Source organism: Neolamprologus multifasciatus, chromosome 16 (assembly GCF_963576455.1).
Source record: "Neolamprologus multifasciatus chromosome 16, fNeoMul1.2, whole genome shotgun sequence".
In the NCBI taxonomy this organism is placed as follows: Eukaryota; Metazoa; Chordata; class Actinopteri; order Cichliformes; family Cichlidae; genus Neolamprologus; species Neolamprologus multifasciatus.
Window position 1 is genome coordinate 14,251,812 of NC_140454.1, and position 21,582 is coordinate 14,273,393.

A 21,582-nucleotide genomic window follows, 5' to 3' on the forward strand; every position below is an offset into this window, starting at 1 on the left:
TTATTATGACTTGTGTGCTGGTAATTACATTGAAAGTTGAGCGTTAATAATAATATGTTCTTCTGTACTGCCAGTCACAGTGAAACCACCTCTGCATGTAGTGCATATGTTTGGTATAATTTTACTATAAACTTTTCATAGTTTATACTATTCTGCTATTCAACTGTCGTTTTATTTTACCAATATAAATGTCATAAAGACTGTTCTTCCTTACCAACTTACAAAAAAAATAGGCCTGTGTAACCTTATAACAATGCAGCCGAGTCTAACTTATTATTTTTATAAATCACTGTTCAAACTTTCAAGAGAAGTGTAGAGGAAAATAAAATAGCTGGAAGTTAGACAAAGTTAGGCCACTCAGTAATATGGCCCTCACCCTGAAAAGTACAGTGTACTTACTGTTTCTTTGTTTCCAGTAAAAACCTAAATTGTTATCCCCTTAATCATTTGTCCCTTCTTTTAAGTATTTGTGGTTAAATATAAAATTCTAATTTCAAATAAAATCCACTAAAATTTTGATTCATTTTTTTTCATCAAGCTTCTTCATTAAACTTAAGAATTTTTAATTTCATACCTCAGTTCTTCATGTTCTTATGAAGGACTTCATAACTGCATGCATGAATGATTGAAATCTTTCATTCTTGAAGCCCTTTAAAGATTAAAAGTTTAAAAGTAGATTTTGCTCTTGCTTGGGTGAAAAACTTTTTGTTTTTTTGTTTGTTTGTTTTTTCAGAACAAATCTGTTTGAGACAGCAGAGAAAAGATAAAGTAACTTTGTTAAAACATTCACCTTTAAAAAAAAACAGTTAATGAAAACACCCACCAGTCCTGATTGGTGGATGACCAGCTCCACCTGCTGATCCGCAGCTGCCTCTGTAGTCATTTTCACACATGCACTGCAGCCCTGATTTGATCTTTTATCCAACAGAAGTGAGAATGCATGATGCAGTCAGCCTCAACATTAATATGCTTTTAACCCACCAGCTCAGCAATACAAAGACTATTTGATGTCATATTGTACCGACATGTCAGCAGGGCTACTAATAGTCTGATGCATCCACCACTACAGAGTGGGCATCATGTGTGCTGCCTCCTTCCTCCTGCACCCTTCATGCATCCACTCCGTCTCCCTCACCTAACAACACTAAGTTACATGTAGTGAATAAAACACATCTGATGCAGACTGTTGGCAGCTGTGTGCTACATGAGAAAAAAGCAAACCATATGTGAGCAACTGGGGCTTAGAACAGTGGAACTGGGAGGATCACCAGGATGCAGGATGCAGGAAGCTGGGTCAGCACTACGAGACACTCAGACTCTCTGTTGTTGGAGCGTTTGACCAAGTTGAAGAACAGTTTATTTATTTGTGCTCTTCTCTGTCACTCAGGACCTTGAAGAATTCTGCTTCAAATTCTGCGTAAATCACCTGACTGAGGTGACTCAGACTGCTGCTTTCTGGCAAATTGACGGTAATCTGCTCAAAGATTTCATTTGTCGAGCCAGTCGCTGCGGAGCCTTCAAAAATTGACCACGTCTCAAGGTACTGATTTGGGCGGATGCAAAACACACTGCTGGACTCCAGGAAGGATTTTGCCTAATACATCGTTACCATCAGATGGAGATTTGCACATCATTTCAGTAGAAATCTTTAGATTTACCATCACTGTCAGATTTGTGGTTCATCTTCTTCCAGATTACTGAAATTACTAAAATAAGAGGTGTAAGGTTGCAGCATTGTTCCATAATGCTGTTACAGTAGCTGTTTCCAACAGTGACTGACTTTTAATTTACACATTGTGTAAAGTAGGAGCTCAGATTAATTGAGAGACATGACAATGCTTGAACTTATTTGTTTTTAACTAAAACTATTCTTGCCAGTTGCCTGTGATGGCAATTCTGTTTAAGTGACCAAGTTACTTGTAGATTTTGCATGTGTACTTTCAGGATGAGTTTACTTCTCTTTACTATAAGAGGTCATCATCGTTTGGATGTCATTTAGATTGAATGCTTTTCAGTTTGAAGTATGAGAATCGAAACTTTTTTTAAATCTTTACAGTATTTAAAGACAGGACATTGAGCCTTAAGCCTTAAAGGCTTGATTAGATCTGTGTAGGTCAACTTCAAGGCTTCCAGTTTTGTTTAGATTGTAAGATGGGAACTTGGGTTTAATCTTTACAATTTTTTGCATTTCATTCTTGATTATCAGATTCCATATGTTAGATTGAATTATTATAAGCAGCTAAAGCACCATAATTTATATTTACAGGCAGTTAAACATGCCTGGTTGTCAGTTCACACAAACCAGAAACATATGAATCCAGTTTAAGGCATGTGACCTTTCTTAGATTTCAGTCTGTATGTTGAAAAGAGAATTTTACAGTATAAGCATTTATAAAGTGGTTTTTGTAACTTCTGCACTACTGCTGTGAATATTTTTGAAAGATATTTGAAACTGAGGGTTATGAAGTGCCAGTTAAATTATCTAACCTATGCAAATAAATAAAAACACCTTGATAATCTTATCTGTAAACTTCTCAATGAGACAAAATGGAGAAAGAAAACTGTTTTTTTTTTTTTTAAATTTAATCATAGTAAAGTCAGAAACGGCACATCAGGTTTTTCTTTGGGGTGCCAGTAAACCAGAACATGTTAACACTTTCTGCAAAAATGAAAAATATAAAATGATGAGAGTATGGAAAAAAATATAAAACTGCTCAAGTAACTTAACTTCAAGTGATTACTCCAACACATCTCTGGCATACTGTCATTACTGTCTTAAAACATTTTACTTTTAAAAACTCCTCTTTGATAAATAACACAAGAAAAAACAGACACTATGAACACAGAAATTCCTTAAACATCATATGGTGAACCTTTTCAGTTTTTTTTTTTTTTTTTTTTACAGTTTAAGAATCTTGTGGGATATAGTTAGATATAAATCTTTGTATTGTACAATAAAAACATAAAAAAAAGAACAGTCTTGAATTACAAAAAAAACAAACATTTTTAGTAAATCGAATACAGCAAAAAAAACAAAAAAAAACCCCAAACTTGAATCATTTCAGTTTTTCACTCAGCTAAAATATCATTCATATTAAGGCCCATGTATAAATATTTTTTTAATAAAATGTAATCACAGACAAAAGAACCTAGCTTTAATAGCTAACACTCAGTAGCTGCTCATCAGCTCATTTTCTCAGTGCTGAGACGACATCTTTCATCGCTGCCGCTGCCTTCTGCAGTTCCATTTGTTTTTTCTGTAGCTCTGTAACCACAGGTAACTGTCATTTAGTGATTACAATAAAAAAGGAGAAACATCTTTTAAAAGTAAAACAACAAAAAGTAAAACGACTTAATAGCAATTATTTCTACAGTATGTTTTTTCCCCCTAAACTTCTGAAATAGTTCCCAAAGAGCTTTTAGCTGGAAACTTGGCATTTCAGTAATGCTGTGGCACTGTGTCCTTAATAGATTTGTGGAAACTTGACTAGTGGAGGACAAAAACTGTTGCAGGCTTAAAGGGGATAAAAAAAAAAAAAACAACCTGCAGAAGATGAACAGTATCTGAAAGTCACATCATTAAGAAAAAACCCCATCAAAGACCTGGAGAGGTGCATCTGGTCCTGCCATATATCTCTGCAAAAGTGTCCAGGAGCTCAGTGACACAATCCCCAGTGTCTAATAATCGTGCCCAGATGGATCAGCCTGTCATTGCAATTTTAACTTGATTAACTTGGTATTTGAATTATGCCCTTATACAGTTGTAGATTTTGGTTTCCGCTGACCATTGCTGTTTCATTTTTTCTCATTGAATTACAGAATATATCAATACACACAGTTTCCATGGTATTGTAAATGCTATGAGTATCTATAGGTCATCTCTTGAAATCTCTTGAAATGCTATCAATGAAGCAGACATAACTTCTGTTAACCAAAGAGGGTAATTGGCCAACTAATACCACACCCCTACAGCAGTACTGTGTACTTTACCTTCTTGCTGCTTAGCCACAAATTCTGACAATTTTCCAGAAGCTGCCATCACTGACAGTGCAAGATCATATTCTGTGGAGAAAAAAAAAATACAATTTTCACAATCCCCAGTTTAAAACATTAAAAAAGGTCAGACAGAGTCTCATAAGTGTCATACACCCTTACCCTCCTGGCTGGCCTGATCTGACTGGATTTTGCTGGAGATATTTTTCATCCCATCAAGGAAGTCAGTGAAGATGGCCTCTGTACATCCCGCTGCATTACAGCTTTTCCAGAAGCTGCTGGAGTCAATTTTGGGCTCTGGACTTGAGGGAAGTGCCACAGGAGAGGAAGAGGAGGAGTTAATGGATACACTGGCACGTTCAGGCAGAGCCAGGGCTATGGCCAAGCTAGTGCAGGGAGGTGAAGTATGAGACTTCAGGGAGGTGAAGTATAAAGGGGGAGATTTGGACTGGCCAGGAGAGGGAGGGGGGGCAGTGGAGTTTGGGGGTGAGACAGAGGATCCACCGGTGAGTTGACCTGGGGTTTGGACAGCGTTCTGCTCGAGACTGGACCCTAGGAAGAGAGTTAGTTCTATAAGTAATCCCAGCTTTTTATCATTTCAAAACCCTTACTCCTGTCTGACTCTTAAAAAATCTACACATTTCATGCAACAGCAATTTCCTAAGCTTTCTAGATAAGTGTTTGACATGGCACAATTCTTCTTTCTACATTTTTCAGTGAATGTGTCTTAATAATTTTATTGTGTGCTTTTTCAAACAAAGCTTGCACATAACCTTCACTTTGTGTTTTATAAATGTGAAATACTCTCGTAGCGCGACTTCTTTCTCATTCATAAAAATCATAAAGATTAATCAGCCAAAAGATTAAAATCACCTGCCTTAATATTAGATCTGCTTTGTGCCACAGTAACACCTTTGAGCTGTCAAGGCAGGCAGGGTCCTCAGCAGGTTTCCTGAGGTATCGAGAACCAATATGACAGTAGCAGCTCCTTTAAGCTGCAAGGCAGGGCCTCATGGATGGGTCTCATTTTGTCAGCAGATCCCATAGATGTGCAATTGTGTTAAACTACTTGCTGAGATCATAAACTCTCCAAAAAGTGCTTAAAGTTTTATATTCCTCTTTTTTTGCAATCAGGATAGTCCTTTTTACACCACAAAGCTACTTCCTTCTATGGCTGTTGTAACTGCAATCCATAGCCATCAAGTTTGTGTGACTGTAGCTTTTCTCCTGTGTTACTGGACTACACAGGCCTTGGGTGCCTTTAATGCTGTTGCCTTTTTACTGGTTGTCCTTCCTTAGACCACCGTGGGTAGGAAATAATTATTGGATATAGGGACACAGCCCAGAGGACCTGCTGTTTTTGAGACCCAGTCTTGTTATCACTGGGCTTGTCAAAGCCACTCAAATCCTTAAACGTCCCATTTTTCAAATTCAAACACATCAACTTTCAGAGGCAATTCTTGTTCCCTATAGTAGCCCACCCAGGCCATACTACGGAAGAGGATTAGGGCCACTGGAAAAGAAATCTGAGAAAAAAGTCAGAATTCTGAGAAAAAAGTCAGAATTCTGAAGTCAGAATTCTGACTTTTTTCTCAGAATTCAGGAAAGAAAAAAAAAAGACGTGCCCATTTTTTTCCCCCCCCAGTGGCCCTAATCCTCTTCCGTACTATACAGGTGTCTTTATAGTCAGATAAAAGTTTTGCCTAACTGCTGTGTAATCATTATCAAAGCTCTTTGGTCTTATAAAACATTTGATCAGTCACAGGAGGAGAAACCTTACCCTCATGTTTATCTACGATCGGCTCTACATCTGCATTAACCAGAACATCTTCAGGTGGAGCAGATTCATTCTGAGGTGAGAGTTCACCAGCTGACATTGTAAGTGACTGGGTCTGTATGCAGATCTTTACGGGAAGCAGCAGACTCTCTGACTCAGTATCCTCAGAAGACAAAGAAAACACATCTCATCACACCTCATATGAATCCCGTGCAAAAAGAGGGATTTCCTTTAGTGAGAAAATATATATATATATATATTTCTCTATATCTATATCTATCTATAGATAGAGAGAGATATAAATAAAGATATATTATTTAGAAAAAAATAAAAAAATAAAAAAATAAATAAATATATATATATATATATATATATATATATATATATATATATATATATATATATATATATATATATATATATATACACACATACACATACACACAAGACCAAATCTTCATAGCTCTAAATTACCAAATATTAAACGTATAACACAAAAAAAGACCATTTATAGCTGCTAAGGACAACAATTAACACAATATCAGAGAACTCACTGATTCTATGATTGTGTCGTCTTCATCATTAAATTCATCCTCAATGCGATTTCCTAAAAGAACCAGACAAGAGGAGTTTGAAAAAATAAATATTTATATCTTTAAAAAAAATATTTAGCAAACTATACACACTGAATCAACAACTGCTTACCTGATAAAGACCCAGCAGGACTCGTGGTGTCTCTTCTGTAAAGTGGAAAATATAATTTCAAAAAACGACCCTCTGCTGACATTTTTTACAGACCAAGAAAAAAAAAAGTATGTATGCAAAAGCCCTTTGGGAAAAACTAAGATTTCATAGGGGATAATTGCATTCATAAGACATGTTTGTGCCTTTTGGTGGTGCTTTGATAGGCTGCAATTTACTGAAACTTGCAGGTAATTAGCTTTACTGGTTAACTCTGGACAACTTTTTCATAATTTTATATACATAGAATTACAAATATTAGTGAGACACTCCCCCCCCCCCCTGCAGAAACCCCTCCAAAACTAGCAAAACCTACCTGATAACCTCAGGCACAGTCTGCCATCACGACAAGGGAAATCAACACATGACAGGACAAAGATGGAGACTTCAAATTATTAGACATATTCAGCATACAGTGATGTTATTGAAGAATTAATGAATGATTAGGCGTACTTCAAGCTCTGGAACGGAGTTTGCATTTTCATCTATATCCGACTCTAATGGGGCGTATATATCCATTGGAGTGTTATTGTCATTGTCAACTATATATATAAGATAAAAGAAAGGGGTTTGTTAGCTAGAGTGATAAGCCCACAGAGGTTACATTTTCTTCCCTTGCAACGGGGTTGACCTGAATTTGAAGAATCGGAAAGTCTCCTCTTCCAGCGACGAAGCTTAGGTTTCAAGAGGGTCTCCTCCTGCCTGTAACAAAGGTAAGGAATCATCACAACTGTATCTGCTGGTGGATAACCAGGGAAAATATATAAGAAGGAGGAAAAAAAAAAGGTTTGCACCATTTTTATTGTAACCGACAGGACACAATTTGCTCTTCTCATTTCTTTATATTGTCAAGCAGAAATGTTATTTTGTTGTTTGTTGTTATTTTTTAAAGTGATCTTGAGCAATAGCTCTCCAGGCTTTCTGATTTCAGGTTTTTCTTCAGATATTGGCTGCTTTATCGCTCATTTCCAGTCCAGTCCTTAAACCTGGGCATTTTCAGATGAATGTTTCTTTTGTTTGTTAAACCCCTTAACATTGATCTATGAATCATTCAAGCTTAAAAAGTGCACTAAACCAGTGAACCCATTTGAAATTGTATTTTCAGGCACTTTGTTACTAGCTGCCAGTTGCAAACACCCCCCACCCCCATAATTTGTTTCCACTTCTTTAGTTGAATCTATGTAAAATACCAAGGATTGGTATAAAATATGTGTAAAACAGTTTAAAGGGTATAAAATATATATTTTTTGCACCAGCAAGGTTATTCCCAAAGAGATTGTAGCTAAAAACCTGGCAAATCTCAACATGGTGTGCAGTGTATCCTTAAAAAAATTTGAGGAAACAGCACACACGGAGGGGCTTAAAAGCTGTCTACAACAGATGCACAGTACTTCCAGTATGGACAAGTCATGTCACGTCACATCAAGACCTGAGAGATGCATCTGGCCCAGATGATCCATCTACTGTTCACTAAATCAGAAATGGTTTCTGATGGCGTTGGGGATTTTGCCAAAAATGATGGAACATAAATCTAGAAAAGGCAGATTTTCATCCACCATACAATACCACCTGGAAGGTTTCTGATTGGCAAGAAGCCTGGAGAATTATTCCTGTAGAATACTTAAATAAATTACAAGATTGAAAATAAATTCATTCATTCATTCTCTTTTCCTTATCCAATATTGCGGGTCTAAAATGGGCCTATTTCCCATTTCCTAGCAAAATATAAAGAAATGAGCAGTGACTTAAGACTATATAGAACCACTTGAGTTCCTGACTTGTTTTGTGGGTGAAAAAAAACAACAACTAGGGTTTTAAGTGTGAAGTTGTTTAAAGTAAGAAAGAACGAAGGATCGAACTGTACAGACTTTTAAAATGAGCATTTAAGCTACAATATTAGATATAAGGGTGATATTCTAGCCAAAATTCTGAACATAAAATTATTGTTCAAGAAATAGCGAGCATCCCATACTTACTTGTCACAGTCACTCAACCGTCTCTGTTTAAAAAGCAAAGACAAAAAACTGTAAAAATAACAAGCAAACTTGAAAATAGAACTAAAAAAGTTTAAGTGACTGTGAACAATACCTTGGAAGAACTACACATTGTACTGTTAGATGAGCTGGAGTCATAGCTGTGTACAGAGGATCCAGCTGCGGTACCTTCTCCTGCCAATTACAAAGCAATTTAGTATTTGGCACAATGGAAAAAATAACGACTTCATAGTAAATGTCAATCTCTCTGGGCAACACTTACCATCGGTGTTCTTCTTAAGTGACGCAGGAGCATGTTTGTCACAATATGACCTAAAAACACACATCTGCTAATTACAATGTGATACATAAGAAACAGAAAAATTAAACCATAGACAAATAAGTCAAAAAAGGGGAAAAAAAACCTGTTTGTAAATACTCACATAACAATGCTATTAGACAAACTTTCCAAGCTGATATTACCTTCTCTCTTCTCACAGGTTAGGCAACATACCTCATGAAAACAAAACGGATTGGTTATTTATAACAGAGGAGAACGCACACACAAATGCACCACATAGCTCACAGGTTAATGATGATAATCTCTGGCTCTCTTCCACTGGTGGAGGTTTCTTCCTGTTAAAAGGGAATTTTTCCTTCTCACCGTCACCAAATGCTTGCTTATGTGTTACTGTACACACTTTTACCTTACAATATAAAATACTCTAAAGTGAACGTTGTTGTCCTTTGGTGATATACAAATAAGGCTGAATTGATGATTGATTTTGTAATGGTATCATCAGACTTGTGGTCATGTCTTTGACTGAGTCTGACTCGAGTATGTTCAGCACCCCAACTGCTGATGTAGGAAATCGCACAGACATGCATGTGTAAAGTCTGCACTTACACTGTTATTTTGCTTAATTCCTCATGGGATCTACTAATTTTGACCCATTTGGTTAACTACAGAAATTAACTGTTCGGGTCTGTGTTTATCAGTTAGTGCATTGTTAGCAAATCTTAGTCAATCAACTTCCATCTGTGCATTCTTGCGATCCATGCTACATTGCTTCACATAGCAAAATTTGGCCTTTCGTTGAAATTACTAAAAAAAACACACACACAAAAACAACAACAACAAACCTAAAACTACAGGATCAAGCTGCTATAGAGAGATGGAGGCCTTTCCCCCCCAAAAGTCTGTTTTAGTAAATCCATAAATCTAACCTTCGTTGGTCCGGGTGCTTTGGGGTTTGGGGAGTTTTTGAGTTTTTTGGAGGTTCTGGGCTTTTTGGTGGAAGAGGCAAACTCATTTGTGGAAGCACTTTTTTCTGGTCATGAGAAATAAAAATGAAAATCAAAGTCTGTCATACACTGAATAAATGGTGACAGGATAAAGGATAAAAATTCAAAACTTACGTGTTTGCTGCTCGGAGTGAGATGAGCAGTATATCCTGTTCGAAAAACACATAAAACACATTTTTAGACAACTACAATTGTCCCAAGCAGTGCACAGCAGGAGTTTTTATTTTTAGGATAACTGAATATCTTTTTCGACAGGCAATTAAGCAGATTTGTTAAACTGACACATAGCGCCCATGGTCATCATCTTCAATAGTTGTCGCTCCCTCTTTAAGAGCACACGGGTAATGGTAGGACTTTTTGCAGCGTTTGACTTCACACCCAGCAGTGGCTCCCTTTTTCTTACAGTGGTTACAGGTCTAATGCAAACAAAGGAGTAAGACATTTAAGCATTGCTCCCAGTGCGCGCCATACTTTAAATCACACAATTTCTAATATATTTACCAGCTTGCTTCCTCGTTTCACCTCATTCAGCACATCCCCCACCGAGAAGCCAAACAGGTCATCGGACTGTGGTGAATCCCGGCAAAAGATACCAGCAGAAAATAACTGGAAATAACAAACAACACGAAATTCACATGGAGGACATAAATGAGCATGAAGTAGAAAAACGGTAAATGGACTGGTTCTTACAGAGGGCTTTTCTACCTTACCACTTAAAGCACTTTATGCAGCATGACTCATTCGCCCAAGCACTTTTCTTCTATGCTTAAGTACTTTCTATCCAACATTGACACTTCAGGGGACACATCAATTGGGCCCTGGAGGACTTGACTTGGACTGGAGGAACCACGATTGAACCGCCAACCTTCAGATTAGTAGATGGCCTGCTCTACCTCCTGAGCTACATCTACCCTAAACTTGTGAGTTCATAAATATGGCATTTGTCCTAAAGCAACTCAAAAAGGTTAAGGTAATCCAGGTAAGTATGTGTAAATGCATGTGCTTGTGCAAGTGTCCCCTCTTGAAGTGTATTTTTAAAAAAAAAAAAAAAGTAATGAAAACATGGATGTACACTTAGATATAATCAGTTAAAATAATAGATTTGGTTTATTAGACTAAGTAAGCCGATACTTAAAATTCATAAACAAGCCACCAAATGTCATGTTTCCTCAGTTAAGATCCTCTGCTAAGCTTTGAGTGCAGACACCGTGTGTGTGGCTGTGCCTTCAGTAAATAAAAAAGCATTAGGCTGAGATCAGGTGACTGACTTGACACTAAGTATACTGCTTTGGCAGAGCACTTTGGGGCATTATTCATTCACTCTGAGAAGGGCTGTACAATCAGTTTGGCAGCATTTGGCTGAATCTGAGCTGAGACTGTAGCCCTATCGGCAATCCCATCATCAGTAAACACTAGTGCTGGCCATGCTCACAACAAAACATAGATAATGTAGTATGCTTCAGCTCACGATGTGCAGGCTCTTTTGCTGACTTTTTTCTGGCAAAGTCTAATCTGACCTTCATGTTCTTGAGTGTAAACCGCGGTGTGCACCTCGTAAACCGTCTGCATCTCCATTCATGAAGGAGTCTCTAGACAATACTACACCAACTTACTTGTTTACATGTTATCAAGTTGTTGTTTTTTTCTCTCAACCAAAGAAAGAATTTGTGATCACACACTTTAGTTGTCTTCTGTGGTCTTTCAGGCCTTTTGATGCTGCTGGGCCAAAAGGCGATTGCCAGTATTTGCCAAAAAAAATAAGTGATTGCCTGTATTTAAACTGTTATAAATAACTTGTTGGCCGTTACTATGTGAAACATATGTCAAATGTATCCCTCATGAATGATATAAAGTCATCTTGAGCCACAAGGTAGAAGCTGCAATCAGATTTTGGCTAAATGACTTTTATATATCTTTTATTTGTCCACATAAAAAGTCTCAGTGACACTGATAAAAATAGCTTTAAAGTGCTGGAAGGTTTATATGCATGAATCAATTTGTACGTTTATCAAAGGTGGTATAAGGAAATTAAAAGCGTCAGGAAAAATTACTCGTGTGCGTTATTTTTATAACTTTTCCACACTTCTTGTCCACAGGTACGTTGTGGACTTAACCGCTGCACTGAGCGGTGAATCACGTCCTCGTCGTTACACACGAAATAAAGACGAAGAACAAAACAAGCGTGCTTGTATTTACCAGGCAGTTCTGATGAGCCGTGACTTCATCTTTAGTCGACAAGGCTCCGGTTATCTTCGTCTCTTTGGATCGCTGACAAAGTATGCAGGCCACTCTGCTATTGCTCATTTTTTTTACCGACAAACACACCGCTTCCACTTTTTCTATCAGGCTTGCTCGCATGCGTCCATGTTGAATCAGCGCTGCTGTTCAAAAACGATTTCTTATCCAGTGTTGCCAACTCCTTAGTAAGGAAAATCGCTATTGGCTGTCCTAAAAGTAGCTAGAAGTCGCCAAATGACGTCATTACCTAATTTGCATAATTTGTCATGCTAATGTAATTGTAACCTACGTTGTTGGAGAGAGAAATAACGTCGTGGAAGAGACATAAAGTGAGTAAAAAACGTCCTAAATGCAGTTAGAATTTATTTAGAACTACAAATTAAATTTCTTTTAGCAATTATTGTTTTTTTTTAATGTCACAATTCCAACCCTGCTCCTTTATCCGGGCCTGGACCGGCAAAAGTGACCCGAAATTGGCACTCTGGTGGAGTTACTGTGTGTGTGTTTATAAGTAGTTTTAAACCTTGTGATCCATAAAACAGCATAACAGTAAAAGAAGAACTGACTGCGTTACAGTCAGTGCGGGAGCAGAGGCTTCGCTCATGCGCGATTCATTTGCCGTTTGGACGCACAGGTGTGAAGATCACCTGCCCTCATAGCAGCTGGGGGAGGACTATCCTCTGCCCGTGAGCGCTTTGGCACGGGTGAGGCGCCCACGGCAGCACCGCTGCTTGTTGAGAGTAAGAGCGATACGCGTTTTCACGTCAAAAAGTCGTCATAAATAAGTCTCCAATAACACCAGAAAAAGTCGCCAGATTTGTCGCTAGTCGCTTTTTAGAAAAAGAGTCGCTAAAGGGGTCTGAAAACTCGCTAAATATAGCGACAAAGTCGCTAAGTTGGCAACACTGTTCTTATCTACTTCGCCGCCCATTTCTTTGGGGTTGCCAGGTTCTATCAGAAACCTCCTCCTTTCAGTCACCACCGCATGGAAACGCATTTCGATCGACGGAGAGAGGAACTAATGCGAAATTGCGACTAATATCTATCTTCTTTGGATAACTATTTGTAGGTTACCTTCACTTTAATACCCGACAAAAAAAACAACAACTAACATTTGGCTGCTCACCAAATAAGATTTATTATCGGCTTATTATTTCCGGTGAATATTTACTATGCTATGATATTAATTGATAATGATACAATATTTTGTATTTTTAAAGGTGTTTTTTTTTTATTAGTAATAAAAAATGTCCTCTGGCTGGGGAAAAAAAGTGTAGGCAAAAGCAACCTACATTGCAACCTATATTAGTTCACGGTTCAACCCTTTGTCTATCTAAGGAAATGATCCTTAGTACTATTTTAGAAAAGTTTCTTATGGGGTTCCAAAAGCCGTAAATAGTGTGTGTGTGTGTGTGTGTGCGTGTGTGTGTGTGTGTGTGTGTGTCAAATACCACATTTCAATGAAAGGGTAGTTCCTTACTACGATTTTTTTGTTTTTGTTTTATTTATTTATTTAGTTATTGGGGGGAAAGCTATGAAAAGACCTGGCAACCCGTTAAATTGTTTCAGTTTCATTTCTCGCTTTTTGTTGTCAGCCTACGACCACAGCTCTTTGAGAAACAGCTGGCTACAGAAATGTTTCAGGGTGATTCAGAAATCAAAAACAGAAGGCTTCAGATTACATCTCAGCACCGAGAGAGAGAGAGAGAGAGAGAGTGAGTGAGAGAGACGGTAAGTGAATTGTCACAAGTCATTTATATAAAAAAAAAAAAAAAAACTGGACAAGTCACAAAGCAGTGACATCACCATACTTAATGTACAATATAGCATCTCCTTTGACAGACATATCATGACAGACACATATTAATAAACAATATCTACATTCCAAACATTTCCCTCTGCTGGGAATAAGTTAGCCTATACAGTGACCTCCCATTATTCACATGGATACATTTGTAAAACTGTAGCATATATGAAAATGCACAAAGAGTTTGACCAGGCTATCAGAGACAAAAGCAAAAGGACAAAAGCTCACACACACAAACTCTGGAGAGCTGGTGACAGAACAGGTTTCTAATGACAGACTGACAGGAGGAGAGTTCACAGACAACAATAAAATTAAAGAGTGGATGAATATCTGTGGGTGCTTCATACAAATAAATAAACGTTTTTTTAAAAAGTGGACAGAGAGGCGGGAAAAATTCATTCAAGCTAAAGAAAGTGGACATTGCCCTCTTGCTCATTCAGAGTTAAAATATGAACTCCTGAAGAAATTAGTGCATGTGAACACAAAGACAGCTGTTGTCCACTAACCTCTCCCCGCTTTTAGTGGGAGCATAAATAGATGCATTCGCTGAGATCAGTCCTGCTGGCCCATTCATACATCTATTACATTATCAGCATGTGGATCTTCTGTCTCCATGACAGATCTATACAGTGAAATTACCATATGCATGTGTTTTGTTCCTTCACAGTAAATGTATAGGTTTTGTTTCATTAACTCATGACTGCCAATGGCAGGAAAACTCAGCAAATATGTCTCCTCATATGCCACACAGGGTGAGATCCTATATGCTAAAATGTGATAGAAATACCCCCTGGTAGCCCAGCCCCGTTGATTTTCATGCTGTCAGCCGAGTGTTTTTTCTTGGTTAATTGTTCTTTAGGTTGATAATTAATGATCTATAATCTATGTCGGGGAAGTAAGCATCCCTTGGGGTAGGAGGTTGTCATTCAGACTGTTATTGTCAGAGCGTAGTCTTTGCCCTCTTAAAGGTGTGGCTGGTTTGTATTTGCTATTGGCAACTCAGAAGAAGAACTTTTTGGAAGAGCTGAAGCTCTGCTGGTCTTTTCCTATTATGGCAGGTGTGCTAGGACCTTGAACAGTGGAACATGGGGGGCACTGCAACATGGGACCTGTCTTTGATTTCTTATAATGAAAAGAACAAGAGAAAAGATGTGTTCATACCGGGGCATTCCCACTGAGCTGTAAACAGGTTGAAACAGGCATATGGAATAGCAGGTGTGCCTGCCTTCTTCAGGTGTCGTCTGTCACTCAACCAGGGGTGCGGCCACCTCCTGGAGAGCAATGTAGGGTGTTCCATCTGTGTAATCTGTGCAGCGGCATCTTGGGGAACACCGTGTACATTTGTGTGGTTCTGTCAGCCTGTGGATTCACGTTACCAGCCACTGGTTGACTAGAAGATGTCTGTTCCTCTTGATGCTGCTTTAAGTTATCCACTTTGTTTACTGCCACTGGCAGTAAGGAAGAAGTAAAACAGTACAGAAGTTTGATGACTGTGGTTCTGTGAAACCCAAGATGATTGCCAGTCATGCTGGTCACTTGGAAAATTTCAGCATGAGAAGTTTCATAGAGCTCATATGTAGCCTACCAAGTTATTTACACCGCATATGCACAGGTAGCCTACACATCATGCATATGATTTTGTTTATATAAGATTTCAACATGTGCAGACTATGAGGAGACATTTTGTTTACTGCCACCGGCAGTGATCCTAGAATTCATAAAACTATAGTTACCTTTGTAACTTCTGTTTTCTGTGGAAAATTGACAAAATTCATGAATACAGATGCTGGCAAAACAGTACAGATAGCCACATGATGCAGGAATGATGGCAGTTTGATGATGAAGAAAGTGCAGAGTATTTCAGGGTTTGATATCAGAGAAGCTCGTGTAGGTCTCACTGCAGCTAGATGATGTGCTGAGGTTCCCAGAGCCACTGCCTTCTGTTTGAAACACAACCATATTGAGGAGTTAATGCATGTGTAATGTAATGTAATGCATGTGTAACAAATGCATGTTGGATTTTGACATGATTTATTTGGGACTGTTTCTTAGAATACCTGAGCTGGTGAGAGACTGACAAGACTTTGATTTTCCAATGAGGTTGATAAGATTAGCAGCAGGAATCCAACCCTCCTTAGATGTGTTTAAGTTACGCACAAGCCTAGACACACAAGTATAGTTAAACCAATGCTTCTAAATTATAGATTTTTTTATTAGTTCACATAGATAATATAAGGTTGTAACCTCACCACTGTCCATCGTCCCCCTCCTTGACCAGCTGCACTACATCTCCGCTCTTCACAGAGAGCTCTTGAGCGCCACCGATCTCATACTCAGCTGTCACAGTGTATTTTCCAGCACACTATTCATAGTCAAGATAAGATTCAAGAGAAATTCAGCAATCTTTCCAGATCATGAGTAACACGTTAAGATAATTCCATAAATGGATTTCCATTAATGTCACACAATACAAAAGACAATTGCATGCCTTCAGTTACCATAGGCTCATCCAGACCTCCAAAATCATGTTTCATGCGTGTTGAATTGTCTCTTCTTCACTTTACACTACAGTTTTAGATCTATTAGAAAGTAATGACTTTATGACAGTTCTGAAGTCATTCTGTGACAGCTCAGATTAATAAGACTCAGCAGTAATTGATATCAGAGTTTTGACAAAAGGTTAGCAAGAGTTGAAATCAGCTTTAAGCTTTCAGCTGTTTGTGGAAGTCTTTCTTCTGAATTTATCAGTATTGGAAAGCAGCAGCATCTTCCTACGAGCACAACAGTGGTAACTTTATCAAGTACTTATAAAGTTACAGTTTTAAACTGTTATTATTAACTAAAGTGTACAGCAATACTTTTCTACAATGGCAGAAAGACTTGCACACATTATATAATATAGCACGAATACTGGGAATCGTTCCATCACTGTTGTCTGAAGCTAAGAGCAATACTGACATAAAAGTGTATTCTATTTCTGCTGGCAGTGTTATGGTACCAACAATGATATCAAATGTCTGAAAACTTTGAATGTAACCTTAGATATAAATACTGGATACCATAGCACCAACACTGTGATTACAAGCCTGCTATCTGTTAGTCATACACAGTGACTCACCAGCTTCTTGCCATTTTCGTCTTCTGGGTCAGAGTTAAGAGGATCTTCAGCGCTGGAGTAGCCATCATGTTCCCCTGAGGCATCGAGTGACAGGGAGGCTTTATTCCAGCCTGAACAGAAGAGGCAAAAAACAAAACAAAACGGGTACTTAGTTTGCAACAACATTCAGCCTCAGCTACTGTCAAACATGTACGTGACCTGAAGGGAGAGTGGTGAGTGTGGAAGAACCATGATAAGGTCCCCATTGTTAGAACAAAAGTGGCTAAAATCAGGAATCCCAGATTACACAATCAGATCCACAACTATGCACTACAGAAAAACTCCAAGATGGTGGAGACTGGCATGCAACTTCATATTTTAAACTTTCTTCAAACAGAGGTATAAAGTGGGCAGGCAAACATGCCTCTGTGTCAGAGGGTATTCTATGATTTTCTCTGCGCTTGAAGGGCATGTGGAAAGGACAAACGCGCTGCCTTTAAAAGGTTCATAGCAGTGAAACACCCTGACACAGCCAGCTGGGGCAGGTTAGTGCCAATATACCTCTCCACTTTGTCTGTAAGAGACTAGAGGTGCTGAACCACCTGGCTCTGGTCAGGTGGAGGGCTGGAGGACCTGCATCTGAGGGACAGGAGGCAATGGAAACACAGCTAGTCACTTTTCCTGCAGTAGCTGCAGCCAACCAAACCTGTGTAAGACCTTGGATGTATTCAAGCATTATGGAAAACAACTAACCCAGCAAGGAGGCTATGCAGTGGCTGAACATTACCTTTAAAGCCAAATGGTGTGGGATCACTCTGGCGTTTCGTCTTGTGATCTGGGCTGGTGGGAGATCCTGGGGGAAAAAAAGTAAAAAGAAGAAGAGATGAGGTTGAAAGTTAAATCAAGAAATACATAATTATCAAAAAGTAATATTCAAAAGGCCTATTTTTATGAAAGGAATGAAGGAAAGGTATAAAGGAGGCATAGAAAACAGCACTTTCTCAGCTCAGACTCTAATAAAACAAACAAAAGTCAACTAATACAGAGGTAGAAAAGTAACTCTAACTAAAACAGCACCTGCAAAAAGTAGCTGAACTCTGCAAGATTTCAGAATAGAAGCTGCTGCCATAGAAAAAGTGCTTCAGTAACACAGAGGCCGTTCACGGGAGACATTTTGACATGTTACAGTATGCAGGTGTAAGGTTTTTGCACTTCTGTGGTTCTGATATTCTTTACCCTGACATAACTTTCAACACCTGCTCAGATTCACATGCTTTTCTTAACAAAGTCAAAATGTCAACTGTGGAAATGCCATTACACTGGATGAAATCAAACTGGGGTCTAGAGCTGTGTGATACCTGATGATGGGAAGACTGTCATGGGTAATGTAAAACTTTTGTCATCAGTACTTGAGGGCTCTGTGGAGGGAAGCATGCAGCATTTCTGACTAAAAGGCTTTAATAAAATCCCCCAGATACTTTCTCCAGACAGAGCAACAGTCTAACATTAAAAAAAAAAAAGGCTTACACATTAATTTGATGAAAGTTGGATTAAAAGAAACCACACTCATGTCTTTGTGGTAACAGTGAAAAGAGTGCTGTAAGAAGTTAGCTTTACCCAGAAGTTGTGACAAAGTCAGGAAATAGGTTAAAAACATAATTGTATATGATCTATGATGATTTATAGCAATAACTTCCTGCAAACTCACTTGAGCCTGATTATTTCTTGTCCTAAAAACAGGAGAGTGATCCAGCTTCTAATTGATGTAATATTAGTGTCTTAAGATGATTAAACAAAAATGTATTGCGTCACACTAAATGGAAAAATTATTTTTTTGTTTCACAGATGCAGACGATGACATATCAGGTGGATAATGGAAAATCTCTGGCTTGCAGTTACCTTTCTGAGCTTTGAGGTTACTGAAGCCCTGTAAAGTAAAGCGCTTTTTAGCCACAGCAGCTCTGTCTGAGGTCGGGCTTGTCACACCCTCATCTGACCCAGACGGAAAGCAAGGAGACAAGACAGACGGACAAAAAGAATTAAGGAAGAAGGTAAGTTGGGTTAAGAGGGAAGATCAATACGAAGGGAAAATGGAACTTGATTCATTGGAGATGAGAAGTTAAGACACAAATCAATCATAAGAAGTGGGAAAGCACAGAGGTAGGGTAAAACAGAGTTGATGCAACACATGCATTGCAAATGTTAAAGTTAAAATTTAACAAGAAACAAGGCGGGTATCTCTCGTGCGCTCTTCACTCACCTTTCCCTGCAGCCTTTACAGAAGAGGAGGAATTGACATCAGGACTGCAGGACTCAGCTTTCTTCTCGTCTCCCTTTTTAATGCTCTTCTGGCCTGTCTTGAATGGGCTGCAAGTGGAGAAGAGAGTAAGAGAAGAGAGTAACATAAGAAGCTTCAACAATTTCTGAAAGAACTGGCCCAGATTATTAAACGTTTACAAAGGGCAATCACATGGAAAATGTTTGTAACACCAGTGAGAGAAAGTAAATGAGGTGGGGAGTTCAGACTTACCTGAGACTTACGGTTCCAGTGGGAACAGGTGGAGCATGGGTGGCCTGATCTGGTGCCCTCTGCTGGCTTGCTTCTGAATGACACAAATGAGAGAAAAACAGCGATGCTGGAACATCACTTCAGATAAGGCATAAGTTATAGAAAAACTTTCATAAGGGCTTTCATAATACATGAATGTACCTCTGCATTCCTCCAGCTGGGTCGTCAGGACCTTCCTGATCTCATTTACCCAAGTGGTTTTGACTTCAGCCGTTGGTGCCTGAGACAAAAAAGATGTACACCCCTCAAAATCTAACCATTATCAGAGTATTTGCTCAGTAGTTGTTCTTTATTAGCCTTTGTTTATTTACCTGAACAATATAGACTTCTTCTCTGGAGTTGCACCAAATTTCAAACTTTTTGTTGTCCCCTTTTGCATTCTCAGTGATGCCCACGGCTCTCATCTGTTCAATAAACAGTGAAGAGAAATATGCATCTTTGTTACCACAAAAGTAAAAAAAACAATCAAATGCAATTTGCAACCTTAGATGGGCTCACATTCAGGGACTGCTTGAAGCTGTATGAAGGAGCTTTCTCATAACCTTCCCCGTTCTCCTCTCTCCTCTTGCAGAAGAGCAGGGCCTTCTCGTGGAGGAAGAGGTGTCTCTGCATGGGCTTGAAACGGGCCAGATCCTTAACCTTGGCATGGCCTTTCTTGTGCTCGGTCCACACACTGAATGACCCTTGCATAAGCAGTTTACCCAGCTCACTCAAATTACCCTGAGAAATGAATGAGTTAAAGGGAAGAGATACTTTAATTTAAAAACAAAAACACACTGGATATGCTCTAAAATAGTTTACAGATGCCCAAGTTTCACCTCAGAACCTATCTGACTTCCATGACATCTCAGTGACATACACTAAAGTATTGGGTGGCAACTGTTATTCCTTGAATTCAGGTGTTAGCAGTCCCATTGCCACAGGTGTAGCCTATAAAATTAAGCTCCTAGCCATGCAGTCTCACTCTACCTTCACAGATATTTGGGCACCTTTGCAGCAGGCCAGTTTGTGAAATTTCTTCCATTCTAGATATTTAACTATAAACTGTAGGTTATGGTGGCTCTGAGAGTCCATGTAGTGGATGCCAAGCATCTGTTAGGTGACTGATAAACTCTGGGCCTGTTTAATGTCTCACCTCAAATCCTGTAATGGCGATAAGGTGCATGGAGTCATTGACAGCCTTGAGGATCCCCACGATGGAGGTCAGCGCATCCTGCAGGTCGTCAGCCCCTTCACAGCCCTTACTGTACTTCAGCATTTCCTGAAGTTAGAACAAAACCGAAGAAGCAGCTCATAGCAACCACATGAAAACGGAAAAAAACAGTTGTAGAGTCCATTTGATTTGTGGCCAACAGATAGATTCACACCTTCAGTAGCAGCTGGTACTTGGTAATCCTCTGAACCGGCTTCAGGAGATATGAATCTAAACCCAGTTTATGCTCCAGCTTTTTCTGGCATTCCTGATGTAATAAAAAGAAAATGATGTCAAATAAAACATTAACACCTTTTTACTCTGCTCACCTGAGCGTAAATCTCTTTTGAGCTACTGTATCTCACTGAAAAATGTGTTTAACTTGGTAACTTGAGTTGTTATATAATGCTGTGTTTTTCAAATATTATAGCTTTTAATTTACCACTGGAAGCTGGAAAAATCAGTTTGCAATTTTTGGTAACTAGGCAACTGAATTAAAGTTGTTTCCAAAAAAAATAAAAATATTTTTTAAGGGGGTTGTTATTTCCCCAAGCAATGAAATGTTAAATGGGTTAGGCTAACACGAACGTGCTGACGGCTGATTTGTTCACCTGGAAGAAGGCGCAGTCTGAGCACTGCCTCCACAGGCTCTCGGAGCGAGGTTTGTTGTGACAGTACTTCTCATAGATCTGCAGGTCTGTCATCTGAGGGGAAAGCAATGAAAAAGATTTGTACAGCACAGTCCCTTCCTTCAGTAAAATTAGATGTGTGTCTCTCGGCTATCTCACCCTTCACTCACCCTCTCTAAGAAGCATCTACCAACCAACTCTGGGCAGTCTGTGTACTGCTCCAACTCCCTCAGAAAAGTTCTGGTAAAAAAAAAGGGAAAA

The 21,582-nt window shown here is 38.8% G+C and overlaps 3 protein-coding genes across 13 annotated transcripts in view; 1 reads left to right on the plus strand and 2 right to left on the minus strand.

Moving 5' to 3' along the window:
- The window catches only part of LOC146500446 (RCC1 and BTB domain-containing protein 1-like), a 23,207-nt gene extending 20,164 nt beyond the window's left edge, over positions 1–3,043 (plus strand). The window contains exon 12 of the mRNA XM_085136688.1: positions 1,388–3,043. Within this exon, the coding sequence (XP_084992814.1) occupies positions 1,388–1,528 (141 nt within the window). The 3' untranslated portion in view covers positions 1,529–3,043. The remainder of the gene's footprint in view (positions 1–1,387) is intronic.
- Positions 2,582–13,664, minus strand: phf11 (PHD finger protein 11). Its single transcript, XM_085136687.1, has 18 exons — positions 11,986–13,664; positions 10,291–10,395; positions 10,072–10,205; positions 9,904–9,938; positions 9,712–9,815; positions 8,928–8,998; positions 8,768–8,817; positions 8,600–8,679; positions 8,488–8,510; positions 7,143–7,213; positions 6,965–7,053; positions 6,828–6,847; positions 6,476–6,510; positions 6,325–6,377; positions 5,774–5,933; positions 4,156–4,545; positions 3,991–4,062; positions 2,582–3,265 (listed from the first exon to the last, which is right to left on the minus strand). Exons 1-18 carry the CDS (start codon positions 12,145–12,147, stop codon positions 3,189–3,191), a joined length of 1,731 nt encoding a protein of 576 aa, XP_084992813.1. The 5' UTR covers positions 12,148–13,664; the 3' UTR covers positions 2,582–3,188.
- A 671-nt stretch (positions 13,665–14,335) lies between these two features.
- Positions 14,336–21,582, minus strand: part of mcf2lb (mcf.2 cell line derived transforming sequence-like b) — a 46,341-nt gene continuing 39,094 nt past the window's right edge. For 4 of the 11 annotated variants that reach the window (XM_085136684.1, XM_085136675.1, XM_085136683.1 and 1 more), the window contains exons 18-34: positions 21,492–21,561; positions 21,304–21,396; positions 20,868–20,960; positions 20,636–20,761; positions 19,999–20,220; positions 19,812–19,904; positions 19,642–19,720; positions 19,462–19,534; positions 19,192–19,298; positions 18,831–18,923; positions 18,290–18,349; positions 17,719–17,784; positions 17,493–17,570; positions 16,953–17,062; positions 16,084–16,196; positions 15,892–15,995; positions 14,336–15,774 (exon numbers count right to left, since the gene is read on the minus strand). In XM_085136684.1, coding sequence (XP_084992810.1) covers positions 15,695–15,774; positions 15,892–15,995; positions 16,084–16,196; positions 16,953–17,062; positions 17,493–17,570; positions 17,719–17,784; positions 18,290–18,349; positions 18,831–18,923; positions 19,192–19,298; positions 19,462–19,534; positions 19,642–19,720; positions 19,812–19,904; positions 19,999–20,220; positions 20,636–20,761; positions 20,868–20,960; positions 21,304–21,396; positions 21,492–21,561 — 1,660 coding nt within the window. In that variant the 3' untranslated portion in view covers positions 14,336–15,694. The remainder of the gene's footprint in view (positions 15,775–15,891; positions 15,996–16,083; positions 16,197–16,952; positions 17,063–17,492; positions 17,571–17,718; positions 17,785–18,289; positions 18,350–18,830; positions 18,924–19,191; positions 19,299–19,461; positions 19,535–19,641; positions 19,721–19,811; positions 19,905–19,998; positions 20,221–20,635; positions 20,762–20,867; positions 20,961–21,303; positions 21,397–21,491; positions 21,562–21,582) is intronic. The other 7 variants (XM_085136686.1, XM_085136676.1, XM_085136679.1 and 4 more) reach the window with 6 other exon arrangements.

What these genes read in the sequence shown, in the direction of transcription:
- phf11 (XM_085136687.1), bottom strand. Translation starts at nt 12,147, where the DNA reads ATGCGAGCAAGCCTGATAGAAAAAGTGGAAGCGGTGTGTTTGTCGGTA. An exon ending in GATCGTAGATAAACATGAGG is followed by an intron (nt 4,546 to 5,773) that starts GTAAGGTTTCTC and finishes CTCTCTTCCTAG; the next exon opens with GGTCCAGTCTCGAGCAGAAC. An exon ending in AGATCAGGCCAGCCAGGAGG is followed by an intron (nt 4,063 to 4,155) that starts GTAAGGGTGTAT and finishes TTTTCTCCACAG; the next exon opens with AATATGATCTTGCACTGTCA.